This window comes from Lithobates pipiens, unplaced genomic scaffold, assembly GCF_037356315.1.
Source record: "Lithobates pipiens isolate NorthernLeopardFrog02 unplaced genomic scaffold, aLitPip1_a1.2 Scaffold_13, whole genome shotgun sequence".
Lineage (NCBI taxonomy): Eukaryota > Metazoa > Chordata > Amphibia > Anura > Ranidae > Lithobates > Lithobates pipiens.
In genome coordinates, this window is record NW_027507718.1 from 422,578,765 (window position 1) to 422,602,920 (window position 24,156).

At 43.6% G+C, this 24,156-nt stretch overlaps 1 protein-coding gene across 3 annotated transcripts in view; it reads right to left on the reverse strand.

The window, feature by feature from the left end:
• The window catches only part of WDR19 (WD repeat domain 19), a 77,343-nt gene extending 58,923 nt beyond the window's left edge, over positions 1-18,420 (reverse strand). For all 3 annotated transcript variants that reach the window (XM_077477630.1, XM_077477629.1, XM_077477631.1), the window contains exons 1-8: positions 18,300-18,420; positions 16,364-16,455; positions 13,501-13,566; positions 11,249-11,374; positions 7,060-7,175; positions 5,463-5,578; positions 3,147-3,227; positions 1,476-1,588 (exon numbers count right to left, since the gene is read on the reverse strand). In XM_077477630.1, coding sequence (XP_077333756.1) covers positions 1,476-1,588; positions 3,147-3,227; positions 5,463-5,578; positions 7,060-7,175; positions 11,249-11,374; positions 13,501-13,566; positions 16,364-16,455; positions 18,300-18,305 — 716 coding nt within the window. In that variant the 5' untranslated portion in view covers positions 18,306-18,420. The remainder of the gene's footprint in view (positions 1-1,475; positions 1,589-3,146; positions 3,228-5,462; positions 5,579-7,059; positions 7,176-11,248; positions 11,375-13,500; positions 13,567-16,363; positions 16,456-18,299) is intronic.
• Between the last annotated feature and the right edge of the window lie 5,736 nt (positions 18,421-24,156).

Here is a 24,156-nt window from a genome sequence, read left to right on the forward strand (position 1 = left end):
GGACGCGCATGTGCAGTGCACACCCAGCTGTGAAGCCGCAAGCTGTCACAGCTGAGTGCCCACACTTGCAATACCGGCTCCACAGAGAGGAAGAGAAGCGAGACTTTGCGTGGCCACATCACTGGATTGTGGGACAGGTGAGTGTGTGTTTATTTAAAGTCAGCAGCTACACTTTTTGTAGCTGCTGACTTTAAAAAAAAAAACACAAACGGCTGGAACGCCTCCTTAACACAAGGGGTGCCCCATAGGTCCTGTCTATATTAACCCCTTAAGCTGACCATACACTGCAATACGTTTTTTGTTTAGCCCTGTGGGGCTAGATGAGATAAACTATGGATTCCCCTTACATCCTAAATAGCATGCATAGAGGAATCTCCCCTTCTGGCTATTGTATTCTGACAGATGTTAAAATACAGTGCCTGGATCTGATTGGATGCAAGTACTGTTTGGACAGGAATTTTCCTCCAAACTCCTTTGATTTTCAGATCGAAGGATGTCAGGAGGGAGACATGCTGACAGGGCCACCCATGGCTTTAATTTCATATCATGTAATGTTGCTGTGGAAAACAGAAATAAAAGGTATGAGTAAAGACAGTCATTGTATAGAGAAGAGAGATTTTATGAAAAATATACAGTACAGATTTATACACAAATTGTATTAGTTTGGCTTGGACCTTGAAGAAGCTTGTCCTGAAAATTTGGATGTTAGTGCAAATAAAAAAAGTATCACAGAACAGTAGTCAACTGTTTTTGATCCAAAAATACAGATTTTAAGAAAAAATATACAATTGCATTGTATCATTAGCAGAAAATATATTTTCAGAGCATAGGATTTTCGTTTTTTCTGCTTGTAACCCCTTTGGAGATTCTCCCTCATTTCCTGTCTATGTGACATCAGTATAAGAAATTAAAGATGTAGGTGTCACTGAAAAAAAGAAGTCACAAGCACGTCTGAAGTGTTATCTGTAGCTCACAAAAAAAAAAAAAAAAAAAAATGTTATTTTGTCTTAATTCCTGTTGGACAAATCTATCATCAATTTGGAAATGTTGCCTTTAGGGGCATAAAGGGCAATACAAATCTGATAGGGGTACCACCCCTGCTCTATCCAAAACAAAATAACATAAAATAATTTGGACTGGATTGGACGAAAACCACTAATTTGACTGTTTTGATGACATTGGGGCTTATTTATAAAAGAGAGATGATTTTGCTGTACACTGGGGTATGCAAGCTGTGGATTGCATTTTACAGCCCATTCATAAATTGAAGAAGGGATGTGTAGCATGAATGACTCCATGGAGTTCTCTCTACCAAATGAGTATAGAAAGTTGTTTGACAGATCTAATCCTGGCTCCCCCTTCCCCCTCACAGCTCATTCATTTTTATTGTGCTCCACCAGCTCCGAGCTCCTAAGTTATGCTTGATCTGCAGTATTCCAGTGGAAAGCTGTAAACACATCTTGATATTATTTTACCATTTGTGGGCCACAATGGCCCCATAGCGCTGCTGAAAGGCCAGTTCTATAGGATTGTCTGGATCATTCAGATTGAACAGAAACAAGGTTTTCTTTCCAACAACAACGCTTACCTAAGAACAGGCAGAAAAGATGGCATTAGATAAATAGAAAGAAATATAACAATAATCATTAAAAACTGTGTACAAGTGTGAACATTCCAAATAATATAATTTCAGGATATGTGCTTAATGTAATTGTCACCTTACAAGATATATCCAAAGGTTTGTAAACACCTGATCTTCACATTTTTGGCCAATAGTATGTGGACACCCCATCAAGCTACTTAGTTTTGGTGTTTCAAGTAAGGGTACTGCTAATGCTACAGCACATAGTACAAATACATTTTAGACAATTGAGTGTTTATAACTGTGTGCCAACAGTTTTGGGAAGACATTTCTCTAGGACAGACTGACTGTGTCTGTGTGTACATAGCTAGGTCCATATAGACATTGTATGGCAAGTTTGGTGTAGAAAAGCTAGAGTGGCCTACACAGAGCCCTAGCTTATGCCTGGTACACATGGGCCAAATATTGGTTCAACAGAAACCAGCTGACACTTGGCTGTGTACACAGCAGCCGGTCTGACTTCTGTAGAACAGGCATCCCAGAAAAAGATCTGCCGAATGGCTGCAAGAGTTGACCGGTGTGTTCTGGCCTGTCAGAACACAATAGCTCAGTGAGGAGATAGCTGTACTAAAATAGCATCGTTAGTACAGCGACCTCCTTCTGAGCTCATGATCTGTACCAGGCATTACAGAGGTTGCACAAAAAGACCTGGCTAGGTCTAACATCAGTACCAAACATCACAAATGCGCCTATGGTACACTCCAAATCTCGCAGAAAGCTTTTCAACAAGCTCATATAGGTATGATGGTCAGGTGTCCACAAAGTTTTGCCCTTATAGTTTATAATAATGTAGAAATGTGCCTTTGTATGGCATAATATTCAGAAAAAAAAGATTTAAAAATAGGAGTGAAAAAAAATACTATTACCCAAATCAGGAAGTATACAAAATAGAACTGGATACATACAAATCACTAAGCTCCATCCACTAAACCAATGTCTGTTGCATTCCACCTCTACTGAATGAATAGCCATTCGGTAGAGGTGGAATGCAAGCTTAAGAAGAAAAGCTTGAGCACCTATTAAAAAACGGTCAACAACTTCTGCAAAACCAGCTTCTGGTAAGAGATGCCATTAAAAATCTCTTTCTCTGCCCATCACACAGTACTGAGACGGTGCACAGGAAAACCTATGACGAGTTTATGTTCAGCAGATTGCACTAATTATCCTGAACAGCAAAACTGATGTCTAAAAAAATTCTGTAACTACCCTTACATTAGATACTTGGATACAAAAGAAAACAGATAAAAGGATAAAGCGAAGAAAGGATATATAGATACTTCTATTAGTCAACACAGAGCTTGTCATACAGGCTAATATAAAGTGAGACCCTACTATAGTAATCTGTAATTGGATGTCAACTACAGCTCCAAATAGGTCCTATAAATAAAGAAAAATAGCAAACAAAAAATATGTAGACGCAAGTCATTTATATATTTAATTACAATATGTTTCACAAATAATGAAGATTTAATGAAAAAAGTAACACTGTTGCTTTAAATCTTACTGTGCTCTCGCCTTGTGATGATCTTTCATCTGTCTTCATAACAGAGAACTGGATGTCGCTTGGCTCCATTCTCACTGAGGTCTGTAAACCAAGAATACCATTTATTGACTCACCAGTTTTTTTTCAATACTTATTATTTTTCTGGTAACTCCTGTTCGAGGTCCTTAAAGCTTAAAGTCCAAAGCAACAGATTCACTTTACTGCATCTCTACCTCCAGCTTTTACATACCCTCCCCTTGTTCCCCCCCCCCCCCCACAGCGGTCTTCAGCCACCACGAGCACAGATAGATGGCCCTGCAGAAGCTCCATGGCCTGACCTGAAGCTTACACAGGGTTAGATGTGACTGGTCTCCTAATTGCTGACTCTCGCTAGCCACCTCCCATGCATTACTACTGGCCCACCATTACAATAAGCATCGTCGATAGCCAGCAACCAATCAGATTTAAGCTGTTAATTCCAACATGCACTGGAAGTGGTAGTCAAAACCAGATATGTTGTTACGGGAAACACAAACCATTTGGGCTGCATTATTAAAAATGGAGTAAAGCACATGAGAACAAATGTGAGGAAGAGAATATGAGTAGAGTCGGTGTCCAAAGCAACCAGCTCCTGTGATAATCGAGTTTGGCCCTTCCATCATTACTGGTACACCATTATGAGGGTCTTATTAACCAATACTAAGGTGGGAGGCAGAAGGGGGAGGGGGAGCAAAATAACAGACTATGGGAAATGGACTTTATTTTCATGTTAGAGTGCCCTGGGTTTCTGCACTGTTGGAAAACTCTGTAAAAAATAAAAAAAGATGTGAAGGCACATGGTACAATGCAAAAGTCATCTTTAACTTAAATGTGCCCACAAGGTTACATTATTTATCAAGGGACAGTACATTTTTTCATCAGAAAATAAAATATCTGACTAGAAAGTGTCAGCAATATCTACGTATAAGAAACAATCAGGATCAGGTTTCTAACTTACATCGTAAATGGTGGCTGAAATCTGATTTTTGTTATCTGAATCTGAATCTGTTGTTATAGGCACATTTGGGGTAAATGAAAGGCAGATCCATTAATTAATTTCAGCTCCTAATGATTTTCCACTACATCTATTAATAGGGGGTTTTACCAGTAGGGTATTTAAGTTTTGTGCTGCCCTAGGCCTGACTAAACCCGTGCACCCCCTAATTTAAATAAGACCCACCCCTTCCTGTCAAGGCAACACCCCTTGCTGTTTAAGACCCGCCCTGAAATTTTCAGGTGGGGACACTAGTTCTGAGAGCCTGGGGGGGGGGAGGGCAATGGATTCCCTTAATTTGCATAGATTTCATCTCACTTCCTGTTCGGCTATGGTGCAGGAAGTGAAGGGAAATCTCTGCAATGGGGCAATGGGACAGGGATGGTAAAAAATAAACTGACTGGGCTATAACCCTCCCTTATTCTATCCAAAGCGGAAAAAAAAGTGTTACCTATAGTTCTACTTTAAGCACAAATTTCTGATCGTTTTATGAAGAGGACTAATGCCGCGTACATACGATCGGAATTCTCGTCGGAAGAAGCTCTGATGGTTATCCTGATGGAATTCCGCTCAAGCTGTCTTGCCTACACACGGTCACACCTAATTCCGATCGTTTAGAATGCGGTGACATATAACGGGACTAGAAATAGGAAGTTCAATAACCAGTAGCCAATAGCTTCTGTCTCAGTTAAATCTGAGCATGCGTGATTTTTGGCGTCTTGGAATTGCATACACACGATCGGAATTTCCGATAGACAGTTTTCCATCGGGAAAATTGAGAACATGCTATCAATTTTTGGCTGGCGCAAATTCGGACAGCTAAATTCCGATGGAGCATACACATGGTCGCATTTTCCGATAAAAAGCTTTCATCTGTCTTTTCTGGCCGGAATTCCGATCGTGTGTGCGCAGCATAAGAAGATATAACCATGTCAATGGTGCAGCAGAAAACATATAGCACAGTGAGGAAGGTTTGTGGTCCAGGATGATAGGACAGCCAAAATTAGAAGCGCCACCTCCCCCCCCCCTACAGTTGTGGAATGCCGGGGCTGTCCCCATACTGGAAACAGTGCGGCCGCTTTATGGGGGCGCGAGACTAATTTGCCCCTCAGCCCAGTCCGCCCCATAAGACTGGCACTACACTAACAGTGTAGCGCAAGCCAGACTGGACTCTTTCCATGCTGCCCCCCTGCAAAGTGTTGCCCTAGGCCTGGGCCTTGTACTCCAGGATACAGCGTTGGGTTCTACACATGTACTATAGGTAAACGGAATGAATAGAATATGATAGGCAAACTGTGACATACCTGTCTGATTGTGTCTCCTTCCTGATTGCTGATAGTGATCATTTTATCTTCCCCACCCAGTGCAAGTAAATTTTGAGAGCTCCAGCACCCACAAGTGATGCGTTTAGTGTGTTTACCTGCAGAGAGTCAAGTCAGCAATTCAAGTTACCAGTAAGACCTGAAAGTCATTTTACCCACATCATCTGTTCCTTTATAATAAAGAAAACTATAATGTTTATGTCCAATAACATCAATATACCATCATGAAAACCATTATGATCTTGTAGTAATAATTTCTGTACTTTTTACCCGTATCTATTTCCAGTTATTGTGTGAATAATTAACCCAACCTCGCCTTCCAATCATGCAATATGAGGTTTGGGTGAGGATCACTCAATTACGTCTACCCTAAAGCTGGGTACAAGATCTGAATATCAGCTGGTTCAGCAGGAACGGTCTGACATTCGGCCACTGGGGTTGATTTACTAAAACTGGAGAGTGCAAAATCTGGTGCAGCTCTGCAGAGAAACCAATCAGCTTCTCGATTTTGTCAAAGCTTATTTGGACAAGCTGTTGCTCCCATGCACAGCTACATCACATTTTGCACTCTTTAGTTATAGTAAATCAACCCCATTGTGTACAGCTGCCTGTCCAACAGAAGCCGGTCTGTTGAACGGTCTTGCTGGGAAAACCAGCATCCAACCAGCGACCGATCAGCCAATGGCTGCCAGTGCTCATCAGTGTGTTCTGGTGGGGCGGGGGGCAGTTCCCCTGTCAGAACACAACAGCACAGCAGGGGAGACAGGTGCACTAACATTGTTAAATTAGTATAGCGACCTCTCACTTTTTTTTTGTTCAGCCTAGACATTATGTATGTACCTAGCCTAACTCTAGGGGGTGACAGCAAAAATGTTTGCAAGTACCTATAGACAATACTGTTGTTAATTGTTCCTGCAAAAATGTCAGCAACAATAGAAAACTTTGTCTATCCTCTAAAAGTATTTTAGTACATAAAATGCCTGCCACAATATAGAAACAGATTACAGTTGAATCCACTTAATGTTAACTGACTCAATACCTCTGCTGGAAGTCTGTTCCAGGCATCATCTACTCTTTCAGTAAAAAGTTTGAGGTCATGTCCCCATGTTCCAGATCTTGACTACATACTGAAAATACTGCCCTCCTGAACCTTATTCAAACCCATTAAGTATGTACAGGTTTCAATCATATCTTAGTTTTTCTATACAGAGAGACTTAAAGCGAAGTTCCACCCTCAAGTGGAAGTTCTGCTCATCGGAACCCTCCCCCCTTCCTGTGCCACAATTACCACCTTTCCGGGGGGGAGGGGGGGTGCAGGTACCTGTATAATCCAGGTATCTGCACCCACTTCCGGGAATAGCTAGCCGCAGATGATTTTTTCCTTCAGATTTACCAAAACCATATAATATCCTATAATATCAAACCTTAGGAGTTTCAATTTGTATACAATCAGGCAGGCCCTTGCACTACATGGTTTTGGTAAATCTGAAGACAAAAATCAGCAGAAAATCTGATAGTGTGTATGGGGCTTAAGGCATGATATGTCTATTATAAAGTCACAGGTATTTTGCAGTCTTACCAAGCACAGGTACCTTCCGAGACGTCTGCAGGTTATAAATCAGTAGATTTCCTTTGGATGTCCCAACAGCTAGCAACGAGCCAGCCTTGGACCACAGAAGGTAAGCCATCTGATCTCTAAAGTAAGAGAAACAATATTGATATATGACTGTTTATGAAGGAAACAGGTGCTATTAAAAAAAAATGGGCTATGACTTGTCAATTGACTTCGATGTCCAAAGTTGCATGACAAGTCGCACAAGTGTGAATAGAGTTTAATTGTCTTTTTTTTTTAAACAGTTGTTTATTATATGAACACACGCATGTAAAACATTTATATGTAAATATTAACAGAATATGTAAAAAGGAAATCAAGGATGCAAAAATTCAAAATGAAAGACAGATTGCAAAAGACAGTAGGACAAACTCCAAAAAATTCTTCAAATATATTAATAGTAAAAAGGTTAAGTCTGAGCATGTAGGCCCTTTGCAAAATAATCTGGAGTGGGTGACTGGGGACAAAGAGAAGGCTAACTTATTAAATACTTTCTTCAGCTCTGTGTATACAAAGGAGCATGGGGGAGCTCATGTCCACAATGGGGGTGGTACTGACGCAGCCCCTAATCCACAATGGCTCATAAGTGATATGGTCCAGAAATATTTGGACAGAATAAAGGTGGAGAAAGCACCTGGACCTGATGGCATCCACCCACGGATCCTAAAAGAATTGAGCTCTGTAATTTCAAAGCCATTGTATCTAATTTTTAGGGACTCATTAATGACAGGAATAGTACCACTGGATTGGCGCAGGGCCAATGTGGTGCCTATATTTAAAAAGGGAACAAAGTCTTTACCAAGTAATTATAGACCCGTTAGTTTAACTTCTATAGTTGGGAAGATACTGGAGGGATTAATAAAAGACCACATAGATGAGTTCTTGCAGGAAAAAAATATTTTGAGCAACAGACAGCATGGATTCATGAAAGACAGGAGTTGTCAGACAAACCTGATTTCTTTTTATGAGGTGGTAAGTAAAACCTTGGACAGAGGGGTGGCGGTGGACGGATATATTTGGATTTTGCAAAAGCGTTCGATACAGTTCCGCACACATGGCTCATGTGTAAGGTAAAGTCTACAGGTTTGGAAACATCAGTTTGTAGATGGATAGAAAACTGGCTAAAAGACAGAATTCAGAGAGTAGTGGTTAATGATTCTTACTCTGAATGGTCTAAGGTTATGAGTGGTGTACCCCAAGGTTCAGTGCTGGGACCCTTACTTTTTAATATCTTTATAAATGATATTGGGTCTGGGATCAAGAGTAACATTTCCGTCTTTGCAGATGACACCAAGCTATGGGGTGCAATAACGTCCTTACAGGATGTCACCAATTTACAAGCAGACCTCAATGCTCTGTCTAATTGGGCGACTATGTGGCAGATGAGGTTTAATGTTGAGAAATGTAAGGTTATGCACTTGGGGGCTAAGAATATGCATGCATCATACAAGCTAGGGGGAGTACACCTGGGGGAATCCATAGTGGAGAAGGATCTGGGGGTTTTGGTAGATCACAAGCTCAATAATAGCATGCAATGCCAAGCTGCGGTTTCCAAAGCGAGCAAAGTCCTTTCCTGTATTAAGAGAGGTATGGACTCCAGAGAGAGAGATATAATTTTGCCCCTGTTCAAATCATTAGTAAGACCTCATCTGGAATATGCCGTTCAGTTTTGGGCACCAGTTCTCAAAAAGGATATCGGGGAACTGGAGAAAGTGCAGAGAAGGGCAACCAAACTGATAAGAGGCATGGAGCAACTCAGCTATGAGGAAAGATTAGAGGAACTGAATTTATTCACTCTTGATAAGAGGAGATTAAGGGGGGATTTGATCAACATGTACAAATATATAAGGGGTCCATATAGGGAACTTGGTGTCGAGTTATTCACTTTAAAGTCAACAAAGAGGACAAGGGGGCACTCTTTACGTCTAGAGGAGAAGAGATTTCATCTCCAAATATGGAAAGGTTTCTTCACAGTAAGAGCTGTGAAAATGTGGAATAGACTCCCTGCAGAGGTGGTTATGGCCAGCTCAGTGGATTGCTTTAAGAAAGGCCTGGATTATTTCCTAAGTGTAGGTAATATAACTGGGTACTAAAGTTTATAGGTAAAGTTGATCCGGGGAAAATCCGATTGCCTCTCGGGGGATCAGGAAGGAATTTTTTCCCCTGCTTTAGCAAATTGGATCATGCTCTGCTGGGGTTTTTTGCCTTCCTCTGGATCAACTGTGGGTATAGAATTGGGTATATGGGCTGGTATATGTATATATGTATGTATGTGTGTATATATATATAGTATATATTTTTTTTTTTGGTTGAACTGGATGGACTTGTGTCTTTTTTCAACCTGACTAACTATGTAACTATGTAACTATGTAACTAATACTTATTTAAAGGGTATCTAAACCAACGCGTTTTGTTTTGTTTAAAATAGAGTAGGTTAGAACAGATGTTCGGTTGTGTGACTTTTTTGGGGAGGTTCATTCTCTCAGTGTTAGTGGGAATTAAATTGGGTGGAAATTAAAAATTTTAAGTTATCACCAGAACAAGACTAGAGGGGAAAACTTCCTATGGGACACTTGTTCCAGTGACAGTTGTTGAAGGCTGGGTTCACACTATTGCGAATTGGATGCAGATTTCTCCACATCAATATCGCATGTCAGGAGATTGTGACCGGCTCTCTATAGAGCCGGTGTTCTGTCGATATGTGACCGCGCATGTGCAGAAAGGAACGGCACTCCAGCTGATTTCCCGATCAGCTGGAGTGACGTCACTATTGCGCATATCACAGGAACCTTTTTTTGACGGGAGATACCATTTCACAGGCACAATTTAATGCTATGCAAACAGAGGAGGGACACCGTATTGGTCATATTGTGCCTCGCTGTTGCACCGCGGGTTTACAGCGAGGCACAATCTGACATCTACGGTGTCCCTCCACTCTTTGCATAGCTTTCAATTGTGTCCATGAAATGGTATCTCCTGTCAAAAAAAAACCTCTTACGATGTGCGTATGCACTATGGTGACGTCACTCAAGCTGATCGGCAAATCAGCTGGAGTGCCTTCCCGTTCTGCGTATGCGCAGGCACGTTACGACGGGGGGCAAAAATCGATAGAACACAGGTTCACACATCTCCGGAGCGGCTGCAGAGTGTATTGCACAGTAGTCCTGTGCATCTTCTGGTCTGAAATCATCCCAAAATTGGGACCGAAATCGGACCTGAAATGGTGAACAGGAACGCACCAGACCCCTGCTGTGAACCCCTCTGTACGGCAGTGTGAACCCAGCCTGACAGTTAGAGAGATGACCTGTCACTTTATGTTGACTCTACAGAACAAGAAGTGAAGGGAGGAGTTCTCCCCAATGGAACACAGATGGAAAAAAATCCAACAGAGGTTTTAACTATTCCATACTCTATTCAAGATATCAAAAATGTTTTGGCTTCATATACAATTTAATGAATAACAAAGGATTCCCAAGCCACTATGGATGACAATTTTTATTTTTTACCTCGGACCATAATGATTAAAAATGTGTATAAAGCCTTTGCAATTGCCCTTAGACCCCTTTCACACCACGCCGCTGATAGCGTCGGCGGTAAAACGCCGCTATTTTTAGCGGCGTTTTACCGGCGGATTTGCGGCGCATTTCGGCCGCTAGCGGGGCGCTTTTACCCCCGCTAGCGGCCGCGAAAGGGTTAAAACCGTCGGCAATACGCCGCAATAGCAGCGTTTGCCAGCGGCATTACAGCGCTGCCCCATTGATTTCAATGGGGAGCAGCGGTGGAGGAGCCGTAAACACACCGCTCCTTCACCGCTCCAAAGAAGCTGCTGGCAGGACTTTTTTCTGATGTCCTGCCAGCGCACCGCTGTAGTGTGAAAGCCCTCAGGGCTTTCACACTGCACACAATGGTGCAGCTTCTTTAGGGCGGATTGCAGGCGCTATTTCTAACGCTATAGCGCCTGCAAAACGCCCTGGTGTGAAAGGGGTCTTAAAGCTTTAAAAAAATAGCATTATGGTCACACTAGGAAAATGTCTCCTATATGGTTTAGCTCATTCTGCTGCACGCGGTAGCCATTTTGATAAAGAATTTTTAAATAATTGTACAAAATATACACAAAAAGGCAAGAAATCAAAGATTTAAAGCAAATGTGACTTACCTCATGCCACTGTCTAACTGGCTGGTTTTACGTGTATTAGGATCCCACATGTATATGGAACTAGACTTATCAGCAACAACAGCCAAGGCATTTCCATCTTTGTCCCAGTCCATGGACACACATGAGCTAAGTAAAGATGAAATTCAGATTATAAGACTTAATGCAAAACAGAATGACATGACATACAGTATCGTGCAAAAGCTTTAGGCAGATGTGAAGAAATGCTATAAATTAGGAAAGCTTTAAAAAAAAAAAATTATATATTGTACACTTTGGCTTCAAACCAGTATCAATTCTTACACTTGCACAAAGTCAGGGGTTTTTTAGTATTAGAGTCAAGTGTATGATTATCCAGTTCTACCAATCAGGTGCTAATGATTATTCATTTCATATGTAGGTTGAAACAGTCATTAACAGAAACAGCTGCATAGGAGGCTTAAAACTGGGTGAGGGACAGCCAAACTCTGTTACTAAGGTGAGGATGCGTAAGACAGTTTCATGTCACAGGTCACACGCCATAGCAAGTCTGAGCACAGCAAGAAAACACAAAGTAGTTATACTGCATCAGCAAGGTCTCTCCCAGGCAAAGATTTCAAGCAGACTGGAGTTTCAAGATGTGATGTTTAAGCTCTTTTGAACAAGCACAGAGAAACAGGCAACGCGGAGGACCGTAGACGCCGTGTTCAGCCAAGGAAACAAAATGTAGCAGATGAAAGACACATCATGCTTACCATCAGCACAGAACTACACCCATCTACTGTCCAGAGTAGTCTGGCCAGAAGTGGTCTTCATGCAAGAATTTCGGCCAAAAAGCCATACCTCCAATGTGGAAACAAATGATTCAGCTATGCATAAAAACATAGGAACTGAGGTGCGAAAAATGGCAACAGTGCTTTAAATTGATGAGTCAAAATGTTTAATATTTGGCGGTACTCGGAAGCAGGTTGTTTGCCGAATGGCTGGAGAGAGGTACAACAACGAATGTCTGCAGATAACCGTGAAGCGTGATGGAAGTTCTTTGCAAGTTTGGGGCTGCATTTCTACAAAGTAGTTGGAAATTTGGTCAGGATCAATGGTTTCCTTAAAGTTATTGTAAAGGTTCATTTTATTTTATTATTTTTTAAATAACAAACATGTTATACTTACCTGCTCTGTGCAAGTGTTTTGAACAGAGCAGCCCCGATCCTCCTTTTCTGGGGTCCCCCGGCGGCGCTTCTGACCCCTCCTCTTCATCGAGTGCCCCAGTGGAGAGCCGCTTTCCATGGGGGCACCCATGTGGGTGCACTCCCAAGTCCCGCTGCTTTGCCCATTGACACGGACAGCAGGACCCGGCTCCTGTGTCACTGAATTTGATTGACAGTAATCTATCCAATGAGGACCCAAAACAGCAGCTGGAGCTGCTGGGCTCCTCCTCGACGCTGAAACTTTCAGGTTCACGTAACAAAAAGGGGGGCTCTGGGGGGCTGCTTCAGAAAAGACAGTTTTTCACCCTAATGCATAGAATGCTTTAAGGTGAAAAACCTTGAAACTTTACATGTCCTTTAATGCTGAGAATTACAGGCAGATACTTATCCAACACGTCATACCATCATGATGGCATGTGATTGGCCCCACATTTATTCTGATGCAGGACAATGACCCCAAACATACAGCCAATGTCATTAAGAACTATCTTCAGCATAAAGAATAACAAGGAGTTCTGGAAGTGATGGTTTGGCTCCTACAGAGCCTTGATCTCAACATAATCGAGTCTATCTGGGATTACACGAAAAAAATGAAGGATTTGAGAAAGCCTACATCCACAGAAGACCTGTGGTTAGTTCTCCAAGATGTTTAGAACAACCTACCTGCCGAGTACCTTTAAAAACTGTGTGCAAGTGTACCTAGAAGAGCTGATGCTGTTGCGAAGGGTGATCACACCAAATATTGATTGAATTTGGATTCCTCTTCTATTCATTTACTTTCCATTTTGTTAATTGATAAAAATAAACTATTAACACTTCTATTTCTGAAAGCATTCGGAATTTACAGCATTTTTTCATACATGCCTAAAACTTTTGCACAGTAGTGTATATTAAAATTATGAAAACTGCATGTCCCTATCATCTTCCCTTGTATTATACAAATGTATACTAAAACGTACTGTATATAGCAAAAAAACAAGCTAAAAAATTAGGATGGATGGATAGATAGATAGATAGATAGATAGAATATAAAATAAAAAGATGATAAAAATATAAAGATCCTATTACCCAGGTAAGTTGATTTCATCTTTCTTTTGGCCATGTCGATCATATATTTTCACTGTATGATCCGCTCTAGAGATATATAATAAAATGCATAGAGACAGCAACATAGTTAACATTCTTAATCCATAATAAAAGGGATTGTAAAAGGCAAATAAAAAAAATAAAAATAAAAATCTCAAACATGTCATACTTGCCTGCTGTTTTCAATGGTTTTGCACAGAGCAGCCCCGATCCTCCTCTTCTCAGAGCCCCACCTACTGCTGACTGTCCCCATAGCAAGCCACTTGCTATGGGGACACTCTTTCGTGCTCACTCTCAAGCCCCACTCTCTGTGTCGTAAAGACACAGAGAGTGTGGCTTAGCCCTACCTGCACTCCCTCCTCACTGGCTGTGATTGACAGCAGCGGGAGACAATGGTGCATCTCTGCCAATGAGGAGCGAGAGACCTAGGAGAGTCTGCTCTCGTGCACAATGCTGGATTGAGATCGGGTTTAGATAAGTATTAGCGGGGAGCTGCACACTGAAGGTTTTTTTTTTTTACCTTCATGCACAGAATGCATGAAGGTAAAAACCTTCAGCCTTTAGAACCCACTTTAAAAGTTTCTGGGTGTTTTGGATACTGGTTGAAATCATCCACTGCCTTTGAATATCTGTTAAGAGTATATGCAATATGTATTTAGCTGTTTGCCTAAAGCTACATGAGAATGTATAGAATTTCCCTATATTACTTTATATATTATTAAACGTTTTGACTTTTTACATTTACATTTAGTCAGTGAACTGAATGCGTCATCTGATAGTATCACACCCTCCATCTCTCCAGGCACAGATAATACAACCTCAATTACAAAAACAATTGGGATGCTGTGTAAAATCTACATAAAAACAGATTTATGGTTTTACAAATTCAGGAATGCAGGCTTTTGAACTGAGCGCTGATAACAAGCTGGAAGGTCCCTCCCCTCTTTTGTCCAGAGGATTGGGCACCCATGGTTGCCAAAAAGTATGTTAAATTTTGATTCATGGGACCACATAACAGTTTTCCACTTTGCAACAGACCATTTTAAATGAGCTTTGGCCCAGATAAGACAGCAGCGTTTCTGGATCCTGTTCAAGTATGGCTTCTTCTTTGCAAGACAGACCTTGCATTTTTGGATGGCACGGTGAACTGTGTTCACAAACAATCATTTTTGGAAGTATTCCTGAGCCCATGCAGTTATGTCCAACACAGAATCATGCCTGTTTGTAATGCCATGCTGTCTGCGGGCCCAAAGATCACAGGTTTCCAATATTGCATTTCAGCCTTGTAACTTGTGCACAGAGATTTCTACACATTCTCAGAATCGTTTGATATGTACGTAGATGATATATTTAAACTCTTTGCAATTTTACATTGAGAAACATTATTATTATTAATCTGTTTCACACTTTTTAGGTGTAGCTTTTCACAGATTGGTTAGCCTCTGTCCATCTTTATTTCTGAGATACGTTGACTCTCAAGGATGCTCTTTTTATACCCAATCATGTTACTAACCTGTTGCCAATTAACTTATTTAGTTGCAAAATGTTCTTCCAACTATTCCATGTTAGTACCACTTACTTTGACAGCGTTTTACTGCTGTCCCAACTATCAATTTCAAAATTACCTTTTTTTTTTTTTCTATAAATGGTACATTTTCTTAGTTTAAACATTGGATATATTTTCTATTGTGAATAAAATATGAGTTTAAGAGATTTGCAAATCATTGCCCTCTGTTGTGTTGTAGTAGAGTGTAGATCTAGGCGTTTGACAGTCCAGCATGCCCAATTATTAAAACTATCTATGAAAAATAACAATTTATAATAGTTATATCAAATGCACCAAAGCTACTATAGTTCCTCCTTGATTTCCTAATAAAAGCTAAAATTGTATGTGCTGTCAAACACCAACAAGCTGCACATATGTATAGTATCCAGATAGAATGAACGTCAACTTCTGATGGGTTGTTCTGGGTCACCATCCTTAGCACATTGTTTTATTAAAAGAGCTGTGGGTTTCTTCATCCCTTTCTTCTCTGTTTCTTTTCTTTCTACTTATTAAACCCTTAGGGTAGTTTGGAGAGCAGCATGGGGGTCGCTGGTTGGCCCGCTATTGGTCCCACTCCCAGTTTGAAGGCTGTGTACGCAAATACAAAGACCAGGTACCGTGATTGATCTATGGCTGAGACGACCCCACTCGTCTTCGATAAAGGCGTCCTCTGGCCATGTAGCTTCTCTTTAGAGGATGTCTCCTCTGCTCTTAAGAATTATGGTCACAGCCCAAAATAGCCTTATACCAGTTCTTTAGTGACAACTGGTGTATGACACTAATGTTACTATGTACTGGTACTTTTCTATTTTGTATTGTATGGTTTTATATCTGTACAGTTTATAACCTTAATAAAAAAGTGTGGGATTCGATTCCAATGTTATCCCCTGCCACCTCTACACCGAGAACTGATCAAAGACTGCTGATTGCTCAGTTCCCGGGTCTGCTCTGAGCACAGATTGGTGACTATCATTCACAGCTCTGTGTTCTTACCCCTCCAGCGCTCACTGGAGACCCAGACTGTGGAGGGTGTGGGAGCGGCTGATTCAGGCTTTCAGTGGCGTGCTGAGAGGCTGAGCCTCTTGGAGGATTCCAACAATGTTGTTGGGATCCCTGCAGAGCCTGAACCGGCTCTGTGACATCAGCTGACAGCGGGCTTTAGCCTGATGTCGGCTGAATCTGGGTCACAGGAGTGCAGAACTAAGTGTTCTCCTGTGATGCACAGGAGAACTATAGCTAAGAGATTTGGTCATACTTCTCCTTTCAAGCCAGGTAGTTGTATGATAATTATATGCTTACCCTGTAACCACAATGTAATTTCCTAATGTCTTCTGCCAGACATATTGAATGGGATGTCCAAGCAAGCCCTTTTCAGTCAAACAAAATACCCGCTGGAAAACACAAACACAATTCTTTAAAAAAAGCACTTTACAAAATACGAACAGATCAAAGCAACAGTGTAAAAACGTCAGGACTGAAAGTTTTTAAATCAAATAAAAAAATGTAAAAAACCTAACCCTAAAATATTGTAATTTTTTAAGTGACAGCTAGCAATTTGTTAAAGATTTAAGGATATATAATAGATCACACACACAAAAAGGAATAATCAAAGACTAGACCTCTTGTTTTCCATGCAAAATGCAAAGCCTACAGACCTCAGAACATGTGTGGTAATGTGGGCAGTGCATAAAAACGGACACAGGATACACTGCAGTGCCCAGGTATCATTGTACAAGTCTAAAACACCAGGGAGTGAGGAGGTGGTTGTAAGCCGGGAGGAAACCCAGTACCCCAGAGTTTATCAAACTGTATAGCACATGAAGCAATTTGATAATAGGAGGGAGCTGGGGTCAGGCCATATTGCATGAACGGATGGTCTGATGTGAAGGGGGTTTGGAGTGGAGGACTCTGATGTGAAGGGGAGGGGGGGTTGGAGGACTCTGATGTGAAGGGGGGGTTGGGGTGGAGGACTCCGATGTGAAGGGGGAGGGGGGTTGTGTTGGAGGACTCTGATGTGGAGGGGGGGTTTGGGTGGAGGACTCTGATGTGAAGGGGGAGGTTGGGGCGGAGGACTCTGATGTTAAGGGGAGGGGGGGAGGTTGGGGTGGAGGACTCTGATGTGAATGGGGAGGGGGGTTGCAGTGGAGGACCCTGATGTGAAGGGGGGTTAGGGTGGGGGACTCTGATGTGAAGGGGCGGGGTGGAGGAAGAGGAGGGGGAGTTGGAGTGGAGGACTCTGATGTGAAGGGGGGAGGTTGGGGTGGAGGACTCTGATGTGAAGGGGGAGGGGGGAGGTTGGGGTGGAGGACCCTGATGTGAATGGGGGGGTTGCGGTGGAGGACCCTGATGTGAAGGGTGGGGTTAGGGTGGAGGACCCTGATGTGAAGGGTGGGGTTAGGGTGGAGGACACTGATGTGAAGGGGAGGGGGGGGATTCTGATGTGAAGGGGAGGAGGGGGGGTTCTGATATAAAGGGGGAGGGGGGACTCTGATGTGAAGGGGAGGAGGGGGGGTTCTGATGTAAAGGGGGAGGGGGGACTCTGATGTGTAGGGAGAGGTGAAGGACTCTGATGTGAAGGGGGGAATCTGGGGAGGACTCTGATGTTAAGGGGGAGAGGAGGACTCTGATGTGAAGGGGGAGGGGAGGACTCTGATGTGAAGGGGGAGGGGAGGACTCTGATGTGAAGGGGGAGGGGAGGACTCTGATGTGAAGGGGGAGGGGAGGACTCTGATGTGAAGGGGGAGGGGAGGACTCTGATGTGAAGGGGAGGGGGGACTCCGAGGGGAGGGACTCTGATGTGAAGGGGGAGGGGAGGACTCTGATGTGAATGGGGAGGGGAGGGGAGGACTCGGAGGGGGATGGGGGGGACTCTGATGTGAAGGGGGACCCCACTTTGGACTGGGGTTCCTCAGGTTTCTGCATAGACTCATAGGCTGCCATGAATGAGCACTGCTGTGAGATGCCTTCCCCACCATTGTTTTGCTGATGAATAGATATTAGACGGGGTGGACAGAGTATAGTCACACTATAAGGACTGGATCTCTCATTCAGGCTCAGCTGGACGGTCCTAGAAATCATTTCCCGGGATAAATACTCTGAGGCAGGGATCGGGGTCCAATGAGTAGACGTGTAAACACGGTGTGGTGACGTTGAGCCTGTATGTCGGTGGGAGGTGTAGAACTTTGGGTATACGTGCTGTGTACACCCCGAACCCCAACCTCCCCGGCCTTCTTACCTTCATTCTGTAACAAGCCCCTTCAGTACCGTAGCGCGCATGCGTGTACCCAGGGCAACCACGGACGGCGAGCTAGGGAGCGTCAATACATTCCCATAGTAACCTCTTAGCCAATCACCAGACAAGCAACAAGTGAAGCAATCTCCTCAGAAGTCCGCCCTCCCGAATGTGTCTCCGAAATCTGCCATTTTAGTGAAGACTTCTAATCTACCCTGGTGTGCAGACCTTCCTAAATCTCAAATGATTAGGATTGAACGCTCGTTATTTGTTTCTTCAACTACGTGCAGTATTTAACTGTAAATTCATCTATAAAAAGAACCAGATGTGAAACTAAACTGTATCTGAGCGCCATACATACACTAAAAACGCCCATTTTTAATATTGAAAGTAAACTCATCCATCCATGTCTACATTCTTTATTTTGTTGAGAAATCACTTTGGAACACCCCCCTAGCATTTCTGGCTGTGGCCATCTTTAGTAAGGGCAAATGATTCCGATTCATGTAACGTTTCCTTCCTAGAGTCCATCTACCCTTAGCTCAGGCAGGAGGGCACACTCTAGCAGTAATGTTGGAAAGTTCTCAGACATATGTAGCACCCTGTCTTAAACAGTGACTATTGCTTAAATGTCAGCAGTCCCGGAACAATCCCGATAATTGGACCCTCATCCCAATCTGAGTGCGTCCCGATGAAAATCCCGGGATTTTGCTTTTGTACCGGGAATCTGGACTTTTTTTGGCACTGGCCACAGCTTCTGACTACAAAAATGTTGCCGCAGCTGCGAGATCTCTTTGAGGCTAGCAGGTCTCTTTCCCGATGTGTTCAGAGGAGAGGGGAGGGGCCTCCGATCCATGCAGCCAATCGGCTTCTCTCTTCAGTGCACAAGTATACAATTCACTTGTACCCTGAAGCTGGTTAGCTGCACAGATCGGAGGCCCCTCCCCTATCCACTGAACACGTGGAGTAAGAGACCTGCAAATACACATGGAGCTGCCGCCAACCCTCCGCCCCGTGGCCTGCTGCCGGTCTGTGTTCAGGTAGAGGGACTCTACTGGGGCACCTGATGTAAGGAGAGACTCTGCTGGGGGCACCTGAGATGTAAGGAGTGACTCCGCTGGCGACACCTGATGTAATGAGGGACTCTGCTGGGGGCACCTGATATAAGGAGGGACTCCGCTGGGGGCACTTGAGATGTAAGGAGGGACTCTGCTGGGACACCTGATGTAAGAAGGGACTCCGCTTGGAACACCTGAGATGTAAGGAGAGACTGGTGGGGGCCAGATGTAATAAGGGACTCTGCTGATGTTAGGAGGGACTCCGCTGGAGGCACCTGAGATGTAAGGAGGGACTCTGCTGGGCACCTGATGTAAGGAGGGACTCCGCTTGGAACACCTGAGATGTAAGGAGAGACTCTGGTGGGGGCCAGATGTAAGAAGGGACTCCGCAGATATAAGAAGGGACTCCACTGGAGGCACCTGATGTAAGGAGGGATTTTGCTGGGGGCACCTGATGTAAGAAGGGACTCCGCTGGGGACATCTGATGTAAGGAGGGACTCCACTGGGGGCACCTGATGTAAGGAGAGACCCTGATGTAATTACCTAGTTTATAATAAGGCTTACCTATAGGTAGTGTAAATATCTCCTAAACGGGCACAATTTAGGAGATATTTACATTACATGCAGCCAGTGACATTACTGGCGTATGCGCTCTGAGCGAAAAGCCAGCTGTGCCGTTCCTTCCGAGCCCTGTGCCATAATCAGCGGCTCCTGCGTGCGGGAGTGATGTCATTGCAGCTCCGGCCAGTCACAGAGCCAGAGTCCGCAAACCCGGAAGCAAGACGGGTGAAGACGGAATCCTGCTGCAGCTGTGAGATCTCCACTTGGGGGGGGGGGCTTCGTTTTCAGGTAAGTTTAACATAATGTGCTAGTGTACAATTCACTTGTACAATTAAGCCAGCTAGCTGCACGGATCGGAGGCCCCTCCCCTCTCCACTGAACACACGGGGAAAGATACCTGCAAATACACATGGAGCTGCCGCCAACCCCCCGCCCTGTGGCCTGCTGCCAGTCTGTGTCTAACAAGAGGCAGATTGAAGAGACTCTGCCGGGGCACCTGAGATGTAAGGAGGGACTCCGCTGGGGGCACCTGAGATGTAAGGAGAGACTCTGCTGGGGCACCTGATGCAAGAAGGGACTCCTCTGATGTAAGGAGGCACCTGATTTAAGGAGGGATTCTGCCGGGGGTACCTGATGTAAGGAGGGACTCCGCTGGGGGCACCTGATGTAAGGAGAGACTCCGCTGGGGGCATCTGATGTAATTACCTATTACCTAGTCTATAATAAGGCTTACCTATCGGTAGTGTAAATATCTCCTAAACGGACACAGTTTAGGAGATATTTACATTACATGCAGCCAGTGATGTTACTGGCGCATGCGTGCTGAAGGAACAGCCAGCTGTGCTGTTCCTTCTGAGCCCTGTGCCATAATCGGCAGCTCCTGCGTGTGGGAGTGATGTCATTGCGGCTCAGGCCAGTCACAGAGCCAGAGTTCGCAAACCCAGAAGCAAGACAGGTTAAGATGGAAGACCGCTGTAGCTGTGAGATCTCCACATGGGGGGGATTAGTTTTCAGGTAAGTTTAACATAATGTGCTAGTATGCGATGCATACTAGCACATTATGCCTTTACCTTGCAGGGTGTGAGAAAAAGTCCAGCAGTTTACAACCGTTTTAACCCCTTCTGGTGTGCTATATCGTCAGCTAAGGGTCCAAACAAGGGAACACTGGCTAGTGTTCCAAAGAGCTTTTTGTCCACTTATTACTGCTACTAAAGGACTTTGCTCAATCCTGAAACTACTTTGCTGCTACTGCCAAGGATAAGTCTTCTATCTGCTATCAGCAAGGACTTCACCAGAACTTTACTTTAATGATTAGTTAGATGTCCTCAGTTGTAAATAGTTCTATTTATTGGAGTATCCCACTAAATCCCCTTCCCTATCCAAGTTCTTGAAAAGTAAAACAACAACATAGAAACATAGAAAAGTGGCGGCAGAAAAAGACCGAGTAGCAGTGATGCCAACCGCCAGTATTTTTACTGGCAGCCAGTAAAAAAACAGGCATTTTTTCTCCTGCCAGTAAATGAAAAGAATTGCCAGTTAAAAATATGGTTGTGACACTCAGCTCAGCCCTGCGCATGCACAGGTCTGGTTCAGAGCCAGCCGTGACCATCCAAATGCATGCTAGTGTATTTGGGAGGCGCAAGTGGGGGGAGGGGGTGGGTCTGGTGGAGGCAGTGCCTGAGCATGTCATGTGATGCAAGGAAGCCTAGGAGAGCGGTCGGAGCCTCGTGTACAGGTCTACAGTACTGGAGCAAGGCAAGCCAAGAGCGGGACTGTCAGTGCTGTTTGGACTGGAGTGGACCGAAGGGACCACCTGTCATGGAGACAGACTGTCACTGTGACTCATAAGGGGACGTGTCATGTCGGTGAAGTGCCATTATCATCTATACTGCTGTCAGTGTCACTGTGAAAGTCAATTTCATGCATGTGATCTTGTCCATTCTAATTTCTTGTCCTTTCCCTGAGCTACTCACTTACTATTTCGAAAATAAAATATTAAATGTTTTCTGCCTTTATATCCACCTTAAATCACATTTCTAATTGCATATTGTACTTGTTTGTAGTCTAAATACTGAAATTTGCACTTAAAACTGTAATTTTGTAAATTTTGTAAATGCCAGTAAAAATGTAACTGTGCCAGTAAATTTTGGGTGTTGTGTCAGTAAATGTCAATCTCATTGGCAATACTGCCGAGTAGTCCATCGAGTCTGCACATTTTTTTTGGCTAACTTTTTTGTCTGAGTATAAATCTATGTTTGTCTCAAGCATGTTTGAAGCCATTTACTGTCTCAATACCTCTGCTGGTAGTTTATTCCAATCATCAACTACCCTTTCAGTAAAATAATACTTTTTAAGATTAGTTATGAACTTTCATTCAGTTATTTTGAGGTCATGTCCACATGTTCTTGATTTTGGTTTCATAGTGAAAAAACTGCCCTCTTGAACCTTATTCACCCCCTTGATGTATTTAAAGGTTTCAATCATGTCTCCTTTTCCCTTCTTTCCTTCAGACTGTATGTATTAAAACGGTGTTTTGCCTGGGGGAAAAAAAATTAAAAATCGTCAGCTACAAATACTGGAGCTGCTGACTTTTAATATATAGACACTTACCTGTCAAGGGAGCCCGCGATGTCGGCACCCCAGCTGATTTTCGGATCGGCTGTTGGGTGCTGTAGCCGCAATTCCTGGTAAGGGAACCCGGCAGTGAATGTGCAAAATGCTTTCTAATTGGCCCAACGGCTGGGGGAAGGAGAAGGGGGGCCGAACTTTCGAAGGACGGTGCTGTCTCCTGCAAGTCTGGAAGGGTACCAACAGGTACCCATTCCCCCCTCCCCCCTGCAAAGTGCCAAATGTGGCACCGGGGGGGGGGGGGGGGGGGGCGGGGGGAGGAAGCAGATCAGCGGAAGTTCCACTTTTGAGTGAAACTCCACTTTAAAGTGGAGTTCCACCCATAAAATCAACTTTGCAGAAATCAACAGCATTATGCATCAGCAAAAACATTTGGACATTTTTTTTTTTTTAAACTCATCTCTTCAGCACTGTTGCTATGGGGTCCCTTGTATTTGCCACTTCCTCTCCACGACGCCTGATGTCATTTCCCTCGGCTCCTGTGCTCGCTAGTGCTCCTGGGAGATGCTTTCATCATTTCCCAGGAGTCAGTGGGCAGCGACAAGGGCTAGCATCGCCTTTCCAGCTCTGCGATGTGTCCATACTGCGCATGCGCGAGAACAGGCAGCTATTCAGCAGCACCATATCCCGGAAGAATATCCTTGTGGGCAACGCCTCCCCACAAGCAAGATGGGAACGCAGAAGAAGAGGAAATATAAGGTACGTTTTTATATATAATCTAAACTATAGCTCCGAAAATTAGAAGACAAATGAGTGCCAAATTAGAAGACTATGCTGCTAATGGAAGGATTTTTTTATAAAAAGTGCTATATGTCGTTGGAACTTCGCTTTAAGTTCCTGAAGTCGCTACTGATATGTTTGTCCATACAACCCCTAGACTGATCATTAAAGACAACAAGCTAAAGTGTGTGTACCTGGCAGTGTGAATCTACAGTACCTTGTGCCTGGATGCGAGGCAACAGTGGGGAAAACCTGGGGAAATTTCCAGCAGATCCTACGGTGTTAGCGCTACATGGAAAAATCAGTTTGTGTGACTTTTTTCTTGTTTTGTTTCATATTTTGATCATCATATTTCACATTGAGATGAGATTCTCCCTGTAGCTGCTGTCCATATTATGGCGTTCGGCCTGCATTCCTGCTTAAAATCTGCTTAGATAAATCTGTAAGCCCCATAAAAAACATGCAGATTTCAGTTAGAGGAAAAAACAAGAGAACTAAAAAGAGTACCATATAATTTTGCCCAGGTGCATGCTTCTCAAACAGAATCTTAAGGTGTTCAACATCCAAGCAATTTCTGTAGTCTTAGGACTCGTTCACACAAGATGTACTATATTATACCCCTGGGCCTGTGTTTACCCGCCCTTGGATGAACTGGTATTGATGCCCATTGGGCGCAGCTGCATGGACACAGATGTAGCTCCCAATATGACATACTGTGATATTGCGGGTCCCCAAACTCACACTGCCTGCATTTGGGGACCCTCACACCCACAGATGTCATATTGGGAGCAGCGGCTGTGTTTCAGTAGACATCAATGGCACTGCCTGCACTGGGATGTACAAAACAACTGTGCATCCGCATGCGGGTAAACACGACTGAACAGGGTTACGG